Here is an 11064-nt window from a genome sequence, read left to right as displayed (position 1 = left end):
ATACCTCTGTTCAGTAATCATTAAACAATTTACAAATACTCAATAAATCTAAAAATTTTCTCTACTAACTTTTTAGACAACAAAATTTTCTATAATAATTACTAATTCATATGTTTTTAAAATAATGTTTTGATGGATATTATCTCCTTCGAAAAGTGCTGTTTTTGAGACATACGGCGCGCGGATGCGTAAACGCTCTTAAAATATTTTTGTGCTGTAATACAATGCTTTTTGTCAAATGTCATGATTGTAGGTCAACGGGAGGTGCCCTATCGGTCTTGATTCTTTTGTGAAATCGCAAAATTTACTCATGTCTTTTGATCACGTTGACTTACAAATTTTTCTCAGCCAATAGAGACCGTATTCCCGTATTTGATATAAATTTCAACTTGATAGCTCTAAGCGTTCCTGAGTAAGGACAGACGGACAAAAAGTGTTGCTATAAGGATTCCATTTAAATGATACGGAATCTTAAGTATACACATTCATAATCAGCAAAAAATTGTCGTGGTAATTTCTAAAACAAAATTATAAAATATTCTCTGTATGCCATTAACAAGCCTAAAAGTAAAACGTAATAAGGAATTTGGTGCGGCGTTGCATCGGTGCCCGGCTGTTGAATTATTCAGTGGGCTGTTCGTCTGAAAGTGAAGAGAGCTCGGTGACCGACCGAGCGCGGCTGTAATGAGCACATCTCGTCATTATCGGTCGCGGGCTTTGTGGAGAAGCGCAGTTCCGTCTCCGCTCGCTTGCCGCGACTCGCGACATTATTCAAAGAGCTGCGGCGCGTGATAACAGGGGCGGAGGGGCGCCGGCCGAAGTCGGCCTAAGTTAAAATGAGACGCGGTACGTCCTCGTTAGCGATGTAACGGAGTTGACGGCGAATCCGCCGGACGCGGCTGTCGTGCATCGAACACAACAACCGCCGTCGCCGTCGTGGTGAAGGTGACGCAGAGCCGCGCCACACTCACAGGGCAGTTCCAATAGTTGTACTCGACGCTACAGTACATGACTGCTTTCAAAGGGTTCATCTTATTTTCTTACTTTTTATTTAACTTTTACTCTTACTATAAATGCGAAACATCGTGATTTTTTTGTATGTTTGTTGGAAGTAAACGCAGTAAACCACTAAACGGGTTAACATTTAATTTGGCAAACGATTAGGTTGTATCTTGGATCATGTGCAATTCGTGCCAGTTTACCGTTAATATGTGACATGATCGGCGTGACTCCGGCGCAGCGCCCGGCACGGAATGGAGGCCGAGAGTTGCACCAACGAAACTTTGAAGACATGCCCACGCCGCGCGCCTTCTAGGATTGCCGGAAACCTGATGAAATCTGTAAAGAGTTACTGCCTGACATTTACCAAAAGCTTAAGATATACAGATGCTGTTCCGTATCTCCTGTAAACATTATTCGCATAAAGAATATTTTCCTCCAAAATCTTGATGTGTCAGAAACTGTTGACTGGGAAAGTATAAATCATAGTCATTTTTACAATTATAATAAAAACTGGTCAAAATGTCCTCAACTTTTGTAGAATCAACTAGATATAAATGTAGTGTGTAAGTAGAGAAAATTATGTTTGATCGAATATTTGTTCATAATTAAATAAATAAACAGTCGTTAGCTACTATCAAAACGAGGTAGTAATACGCCTATCATGTCATTACATTTTGTGTAGTCACTATAAAGCCTACTAGAATTATTTGTCGAAAGTAAGGTTCTGTAAGAGGTTAATTGTTGAATTTTTATTTACACTATTTAAATTAGTTTTGAGCCCAGGTAAAACAAGCCATGCTTACTACTATTAAAATGATGTACGATACGTAACTATATGGGTTGCTAGTACGTGTTATCGTGACCATGCCGGATCGAGCGCATGCCCGCCATCACGCAATGATAATGTCCCCTCGGCGGGCGGGCGGCGAGTGCCGCGCGGTACCCGCCCGGTGCACGCGCGGTGCCGCCCCGCCGCTCCGTTTCGGTGACGTCACGCCGCACCCCCGCGCACCCTTTCCCTACTGTACAGTCGATAAGGCGCAAGGCCCGACCGCCTGCCCGACGACTACGCGCTGCCACCTGGCACCTGGTACACACCGACTCCTCAGCAACCCTCGCATGATGATTGTCATATACTTACAGCGTGTTAGTGTAGTACGTAAGTAAGATCGGATGACAACTAGCGGTATCGCCAACTAGAGGCGGTCTATCGGCACAACAGTGAAGCTCTCGTTGACCGTGTGAGGCGCCGAGCGCGGTGCGGTGAGGAGGGCGCGTGGGGGTGGAGAGGCTCAGTCGCACGCGGTCCGTTGCCGATTACATACGGACCGCCGCGCGTTCCGTGCCGATTTACGAACATACTGTGAAGTTATCAGTGACCGCGCGAGTGCCCAAGGATACCTGACGAGTGAGTGAAGTGTCGTGCTCCGAGATGTGACACGCCGTGTGTGCCGCGGGACTGCTGTGATTGGCGGCGGTGAGTGGTGAGTGACGGCCGACCAGCTGCAGGATAGTGCCTGATGTAAACAATGTAAGGCTGGATATTAAGCTGTAAGAATCTGAAGACAACCTGTCCCTAATTTCCAATTTGAGTTCGCGACCTTCACACGACTTATTAAACGAGTTTTTTGCATGGCATCAACAAACAAGTGAGTCTCCTAATGTTAAGTGATCTCCATCGCCCGCAATACCGACCGGACCTAATCAGGACAACAATTAGGGAACAGTGAGGGTCATAAAACAAATGGGGATTAAGGAAAGTAAAAGGGTGTTTAGACCTTTGGTAATCTTATTTTTATTATAGTCCAGTCTCACTGTAAACAAATAAGCATTCCCCAAAGCGACGTGTCTTACCACTTAAAAAACTGTGTTCGCATCGGCTTATGCGTGTTTCCAAAGGAATAAGTAACTAATGCCTCATCGTGCAAAAATTTAACCCCGGGGAAATGGATCTAGTTTTAGAATTATGAATTTACATTCGACATATTATTTAAGTCTAGTTTCTTTATGCCCCTGCTTTTTTTATAAGCTACGTTACGATTACACGAATAATAATATTATTATTTTCTCGACAAAATGTATGGAAGGTAAACATAGACTGCATCACTAAAACAATATTTATCATAAAAATCTGTAATAGGTACTAATAAATTCTACATGTAACGATTAGGGCCTGAATTGAAAGAATTTATTTAGGCTTAGTAAGAATCTTGTTGTGACAAGTCTTTAGATATCACATAATATTATGTACGCGCGAGTAAGGAACATTATAAAGTCGGTCGAATAGTTCAAACATGCGCGTACTGTAAGCTTGCCTCCCTACCATTGTTACTGAGCTCTGTGTCACAGGGTCAGGTGCTTGCCAGTGTGTGGGCGAGCCACTTGCCTCGTCATTGACTGGCATATCAAAATGTAAACACTAAATATAATGAATTGCATTGCATTTCCTAAAATTTTATTATAATTATATAATTCAGTATAATATAATATCCAGTAAAAAGGCGACAGGAAAGATTTAAATAACTATCGGTCTATAAATAGGATAGATATATGACTTCAGATAGATGACGAATGCAAAACATAGGAAACTGTGAAAGTTTACGAGTGACGTGTGTGTCGAGGAAGCGACTACCTACAATGTTAGGACACAGTATGTAAAAAATAAAATGTAAAATATAAAAATAGTAAAGTTACATTTAGAAATGTATATAAGTAGTAAAACAAGGTACATCTATTTATTATTTTAATTATCTATTGTACAAGAGATTAGAAATAAGACATCGGTGATGGAAACTGGTCACTAACACTGACAATAATATGTCGTTACATGTCACGCTCGCGGTGGATACAAACGAGTTTAAATGCAATGAACGATTGTTTAGAGTTGAGTGATGACAGCAGAACAGACAAATTACATTAATATACTAAAACAGATCACTCTAGCAGACCTATCAAAGTGCGGCTTATAATATGTGGAAAAGTCTTACTATAAGTACATAATAAAACTGACAAGACGCTTTCAACTGTAGCACATTAAACTAAGGCAGGCTGCTATGTTTGAATTCCTGCATATACCATCGACCATCGAGTGGGAGACGGTCGCTCACCCGCGAAGCACGGCAGTCTTGCATCATCACTTCGCTGCACTCCAACGCTACGCCTTATGTGCCCTTGCATTAGTATGCGCACAATACGAGAAGACTTTGCTGCATACCGATATGCTCTTCAACTTCTTTTTCATCCAGCCCCATCCCAATGTAGTGTGGGATCGACGTGACATGTGTAACATGTTTTCAAGCATTCAGAGTAGGTCGCCTTCCTGTCGGGGTTGACGTCAGGCATTGATGAATAAAATAAATCTATTTACGCTATAATCGCATTCACACGTATAATATGTAGGTAGGGTGTAACCGCCGGACTAGATGCCAGCGGCGAGGCATCGCTATTGTCTATCACAATTAATTATAACCACCCATAAATAATGGCATATGATAAAATCTTCTCATAACCATTACATGTTTTTATGACTTGTGAAAGCCTAAATGTTGATAATTAAGCGGTGTGAAAGAATCCATCTATCTTTCGGAAAAAATAGGTAACCTGATCTACTTCAATATATCCCCAAAACATAGTTATTGGTAATGGCGATCGACCTCACCACGTGGGATGAACGAGGAGGATTATAAATAATAATCCATCCTGTTACTGGAGGGAGGGTGGAGAAGTAACAATATCATAAAATAATATGGTGGTCATAACACGTCCGATAGCCGCTCCGGCTACAAAAATATTTAATCGCCTTAAGGTGGTAGCTCAAGTGGTAATCATGGATATTTCTGCCTTTAAAATTTCGTCATATTAAATTTTAAAGGCCGAAATATCCATGATTATTAATTATTTTTACGTTTTTCTTTCAACTGCGAGAACTAATCACTAACTAGACGTGAATTTAAATTCTTTACTTGCCAATACTTGTTTAGTTACCCAGATTAAAGCCGAAACAAAATGTATGAAAATGGACCTTGAGCTACCACCTTAAGGGTCTTAACGAGTACCATTTGTGTCTCAGAATTACCGGAAGCAGAATATCTGTAGTCTGCGACCAGCGGAATGAGGCGAGATATGACTTTAATGTTTAGACGCGTATATAGACTTCGATCACTATTTAATACCTGCTGCGAGCGAGCTCCACCCGAGCTCAACTCAAATACAAAGTACTTACACAACGCATTATTCTCCATCTACGGCCGAGCTATTTCATCGATATTTAATAATTAAAACAGCGCTAGGGAGTGGAGTAACTTCAGATGTTTCGATGTGAGAGGCAAACACGGAACTTATACATCTCGACTTGACCGACACAAGTCACTTGAATGACTTGTAAACAGATGTGTATCTAGCAAATGGCGCCTAATGGTGGCACTGGATTTTATTAAAGAAAATGAACATTCATTTTAAAATAAATGGCCCGTGTGAAGAAATATACCTGTATTACACTTTACAGTATATGTCGCAATTGAAACTATTTACATTTTAACAAAATGGAATTGTACCTCGCAGCCCGACGCGCAAAAAAATAATAGACCAATAAATAATGTCGCTGAAAATAAAACTAATTTTCATTTCTCATGCCCGTGACTCACAATAATGTTATGATATTTTAATTTATTTATTTAAATAAAAAAAATAAATACATAATCCATACTATGGGGATTTTATATTATTGTAAAAATGTACCGCGAGGTGAACTGGCTAACGGTGCCTTGTCATTTGTGCTAAGCTGTTATGTATTCCTGGGTTAAGCATTCGCGGGTTCGCGTTGTCCTCTATTCATTTATCATATAATTATTCATCTTCATATAATAGTGTAACTACATATTGTATTTACTCCTAACTCCTAAGTTTGTTTTTAATACCTATTGAAACAACATTTTTAATTTCTATGATATTGAAGTATAGGTAAGTTGTATTATTTCTCGCCCATTGTTATATTTTTACGAGATTAGAAACTATAAAATATCCATTCATTGCCTGCCATGATACCTAAACAAACAAAAAACAATAACGGAATGTACAACCAAATTTCTGGTTACATTGTTGTCATGTTTTAAGCTAGATCAGTATTACATATCTGTTTATTTTTTTTTTGGTAAGTTTTTTGTTTCTTTACAATTTAATATTTTGATACTTTTACTACAAAATATAACCTTATGGTATTATTAACTTATGCTCTTATCTTATATCACGAATATTATAAATACGAAATTTTGTGAAAATGCTATGAATCGCTATAGTATGTAAAGTAATGTTTACCAGTAAAGCCTTATCACGCGGACGTAGCCGCGAGCATCACCGAGTATTTACTATGATAATAATATAGTTATAACTAAACTTTCATTAATAGGTTCTAAAAATTTATATGTGAATGTCGATAGCGTAGTTATAACGGGGTGACATCACAACAAATCCTTCGACTGCAAATGTTTGTGTGTGCAGTCACGCGCTTTGCTTAATGCAATACACCATGCCCGGGAGGATGTAGTCAAAAGTAGTAAAAATGATTTTATGCTAAATTTACGCCGCTATAATTAAAAACCATCACATCACATCACGACACAAGTTTTTTGCAACCCTAGCAGTAAATGATTATAATGAGTTGTGTGCAGGTGCGAGATGCGGATGTGCGCGGAGGTAGTGGCGCGGGCGTCGGGCCAGCGCTGAGCGGCGCCATGAGCGGCTCCGTGCTGGCCGCCGTGCTCGCCGCGCTGCTCGCCTGTGCCGGCCACGGACACCAGCCACGTACGCGACATTCACACACACTCATCACACAACACGAACCTCGAGCGCTCACCTTCGATGCAATTACAAGTTTATTGACTAGAGGCATTCGAGGAGCTCGAAGAAATATCATTGGTCTAGTGCTTTGTGCACTCACACTACCATAATTAAGGTAGCAAATAGTCGATTTGCACAACGATATTCTACCTACAATCAAAAATAAATGTGTACAAAGTTTATCTCAAATTTATCTGGTACTTTGATTCGAGCACGTTTACAAATAAAGAGTAACGCGCGACGTGTTATGTGCTCGCAGAGCGAGCGCGGCGCGTGCATCGCGAGGCACCCACGCCGGGAGTGGTGTTATCTGGTGAGGGGGACGGGGCCGGGCGCAGGAGAAGAGGTGCGCGACCCGTCCGAGCTGGACCTGTCCGAGGTGGCGGAAGTGCCGGCGTGGCGCGAGCTGTGGTACGGCTCGCTGGAAGCGCTGCACCGAGAGCCTACCATCAACAACACGCAGGAGGACGTGCTGGCGCAGCTCGGCGCCGTCGCCTTCTTGCACTGCCCGGTGCGCAACCTCGGCGAGCGCGGGGTTAGTGTTCTACACATGACTCGTGCGAACAGGCTACACCTCAGGCCTATATTAAAAAAGCGTGTCGTTCTGTGGCAGGTGTCGTGGGTGCGCCGCCGCGACTGGCACATCATCAGCTCCGGCGTCCTCATGTACACTAACGACGAGCGGTTTCAGGTGAAATACACATACATAATGTACATTTACAACATATTAAAATTTTTATTCATCTAGAGATAAGTTTGTTACAAGAATAGTTGACGTGAACCGTATTAATAACTAGTTTTTGCTTGCGGCTTCGCCCGCGTGAAAAAGTTTTGCAGAATAACGTTTATCTAGGTAAAAATTTCCGCTATATATTTCCTTCCCAAACTATCTCCATACCAAATTTTTATAATGCTACGCCCCTAATAGTTTTAGCCTTCCTCAATAAATAGACTATCCAACTCAAAAATATTTTTTCAACTCGGACTACTAGTTCCTGAGATTACCACGTTGAAACAAACATACTCTTCAGCTTTATAAAATAGTATAGATAATATGTTGTTGGACGCAGGTACTGCACAGCGAGGGATCCGATGACTGGATCCTGCAGATCAAATACGTTCAGAAACGAGACAATGGCACCTACGAGTGTCAGGTAATAGTAATAATGACATACTTTAAATTTAGGGGGACCGGGGGTGGATGACTATAGGTTCAGACTCTCAGTTAAAATTTCAGCCCACTCGAAAATGTCATCCTGATAGATGCCAGAAACTGAAAATAATAAAGTGGTAAAGACGCTGGTAGGCCATTGACATATTGTTGCTAGTTGACTACTTTATTACTCTACCGCATAGTAAAATAAATATACATAGTAAAATTAGTTTTTGTGTTTGGCATTTTACTAAAACATGTTGTTTCAGAACCATGCGGAAATAAATACAAATGACTGGCTAATTGAAATAGTACGATCTTTTGTCGATTGTGGGATATTTCTATACGCCAGGACGACTATCGCACAAAAAGTTGCAAAATTTGAAGTTTATTATGTTTATTTTTAATGATTTGTATCAATAAAGCTCATTGGTAAATATTTGTTATTGTTTTTTTTTTCTTATTTTATTCCTATGTATTTTAGTAGTAATTACTTCTTAGATCAAATTTTGCCGAGGAAATACCTACCAACCCCAGGCAGGGGGTAGGATGCCATGATTTTCTCATTTCACATGCTTGTCATTGTTCTGAGATTCACAAAATGACTTTTGTATGCTATATTACAAGAGATTTTAGTATTTTTTTCCCAAAGCTTATGAGTATCTATCACACCTATACGTTTTTATGTCACTATATACTATAATAATAAAAATATAAGCTTTCAAACTCAAATTTGGTCAACCATCCCCGGTCTGCCCTCAACTAAATGAAAACACGAACTCTTCGCACAGCATACTGCAAGCATAAGCCACGTGTTGGGTGTGCGCAGGTGTCGACGGCGGTGGGCACGCTGTCGCGGCTGGTGCACCTGCACATCGCCGTGCCCGAGGCGTTCATCCTAGGCGCTGATGAGCACCACGTGGACGCCGGCTCCACCATCAACCTTGTCTGCATCATAGAGAAGGTCCGTCATCTTAAACCTAGCGGTATAATAGAGTATCTCTACATAAATTGTGTAATATCTGTGTGTGTGTGTAGAGTCCAGTACCACCGCAGTACGTGTTCTGGTACCACAACGCGCGCATGATCAACTACGACGCGGCGCGCGGCGTGACCGTGGTGACCGAGCCGGGGCCCAAGACGCAGTCGGCGCTCGCCATCCGCGCCGCCGCGCCGCACCACTCCGGCAACTACACCTGCGCCGCCGCCAACACCGAGCCCGCCCACATATACGTATACGTCTCCGAAGGCAGTGGGTATCATCACTCTACACTCTACACTACACAAACTATTTGCATTTTGATACAATTTTCTGTTTTGTCGCACCAACTAATCAAGACCCAACATCACTAAAATTAGTTACGTTGTTTTGCTATGAGACAATACTACTACCGGTCGCTTCGGTACTATGATACTAGGTATATTAGTATAGTGTAGTTACTCAAACGAAACCTCGCATAACAGAGACCTAGAACCAGTGTAAACCTGCCACACAAGAAAATAGGGGTTCGCAGTTAAACTGTTTACCACGTGTTAAACTTGTTGCAGGTGACAAGATGGCGGCCACACTGAGCCGCAACACGAGCAGTGCGCCGCCGTACCGCTACCGCGACCTGCTGTTCGTCGTTTTATTAGTTTACACGAATTTAATTCAACACATAGCGGCGGAAAATAGGCCGCCAGTGTGAACCGCGCCCAAACGCTTCTCGGGCCGGTTCTAGACTGAAGTGTTGTGCTCCACGGTGATTTTGAAGACAATAATCGCAGTGAGTTGTGCTGCTTGACACGGACAAGTCGATGTTGGACAAAAGTTATCTTGAATAATGCTGTATATCATATGAGCAAAACGAAAAAGTATTCGCTAGTGCGAGAATGTCTAGCTCTAACTGAATGGCGCAGGTACTTCTCGGTGCGCGCTGTCGGCACGTTTCTGTTATAATGCATTTTACAAACTAAACCAGGTAACTGGTCAATAGGAGCTAATTTAAAAGCGGCCGAATTCGATAATAATATGCCATTTCAATCTGTCCCGCGTGCAAGACCACGTCATGTCGTGGTGTATGTAATAATATAATGTACAAACTTGGCAACGATCAAAACAACACTCGGGCTTAGTACTAAACCGTGTTGTATGGAACACTAGCAGTGCACGCGGAGCTCTGCCACATAGGCAAGCATATTCATACAGCCGTCACAAGAACTACTTAACGCAATGAAAACGTACCTGTAAGCGCGTAGTCGAATGTACTTGCGTCACCGAAGTGGTCGTGATCCACTCTGTAAATACCGTTAATGTAATTAATAATAATATTAAGCGCACGTGCAGTGGAGTGCGGCGGCGCCGCTCCCGCGCACGCTCGCGACCCGCGCCTGCAGCTCCGCCGCTCCCGCGCCGGCGATCACATTGTTTTGAATATACTGTATTCGATGCTCATGACTTCCACAACAATACATGTAAAATAAACGATTTACCAGAAATAAATAATTATTTGTGTCCTCCTCAAACATTTCCTAGCGAATACCTTATTTTACCCGCAGTACGGAATGACCAGACGAATATGTATTGGAAATGAAATGCAACATTTTCAAAATATAGTGTGATCGATAAGTCACTTATTCATCACGAAATGATATGATTGTACGTTATGCCCTATTATCGGCGAGTGCTATTGACCGTATTACTTAAAAAGTACTTACGTATTTATTAGTAGGTACATTACAACAAACAACTTTATAACAAGGGGTGACAAGAAATGAACTAAACTTTTTAAGCCGACTTTCTCAACTGAGTGTAAGAATAAATAGCTGGTAACTAAAAAGGATCACAAATTAAATAAAAAAGTTAGCCGTTCATTATACTAATTAAAATACGAGTTGGATTTTCTTCATAAATTTTGTAAAAACCGCAACACCAAATTATTCGTAACTAAATTTAGTGCTCAAAGTTGATTTATATGTTTTTTCGTGCCAGTGTATCAGTTGACAATCAACTGGTGGTTAATCTTCAAAAACGACTAGAAACGTTTTCAGCAACTGACACTTCTCGAGTAACAAAAACTTTGTCACAAATTTCC

General features: G+C 41.3%; 1 protein-coding gene across 2 annotated transcripts; it reads left to right on the top strand.

The window, feature by feature from the left end:
• The first annotated feature begins 2046 nt into the window (after positions 1-2046).
• LOC115453272 (igLON family member 5) lies at positions 2047-10472 on the top strand. 2 transcript variants are annotated; one of them, XM_030181962.2, is made up of 8 exons: positions 2047-2486; positions 6669-6801; positions 7097-7372; positions 7451-7528; positions 7908-7991; positions 8820-8954; positions 9029-9242; positions 9539-10472. In XM_030181962.2, exons 4-8 carry the CDS (start codon positions 7502-7504, stop codon positions 9676-9678), a joined length of 600 nt encoding a protein of 199 aa, XP_030037822.2. In that variant the 5' UTR covers positions 2047-2486; positions 6669-6801; positions 7097-7372; positions 7451-7501; the 3' UTR covers positions 9679-10472. The 2 variants fall into 2 exon arrangements, with proteins under 2 accessions (XP_030037822.2, XP_030037821.2); XM_030181961.2 differs by having other exon boundaries at positions 2047-2533.
• The last annotated feature ends 592 nt before the right edge of the window (positions 10473-11064 follow it).

Source organism: Manduca sexta, chromosome 16 (assembly GCF_014839805.1).
Source record: "Manduca sexta isolate Smith_Timp_Sample1 chromosome 16, JHU_Msex_v1.0, whole genome shotgun sequence".
In the NCBI taxonomy this organism is placed as follows: Eukaryota; Metazoa; Arthropoda; class Insecta; order Lepidoptera; family Sphingidae; genus Manduca; species Manduca sexta.
The sequence above is the reverse complement of the archived record's forward strand: the minus strand, read 5'-3'. Positions and strand labels throughout refer to the sequence as shown.

Bases quoted from the DNA above. Each gene is read 5' to 3' on its own strand.
- LOC115453272 (XM_030181962.2), top strand. From the start codon at position 7,502: ATGTACACTAACGACGAGCGGTTTCAG. The intron at 8,955-9,028 runs GTCCGTCATCTT...GTGTGTGTGTAG, and splicing joins TTGTCTGCATCATAGAGAAG to AGTCCAGTACCACCGCAGTA. The intron at 9,243-9,538 runs GTGGGTATCATC...AACTTGTTGCAG, and splicing joins CGTATACGTCTCCGAAGGCA to GTGACAAGATGGCGGCCACA.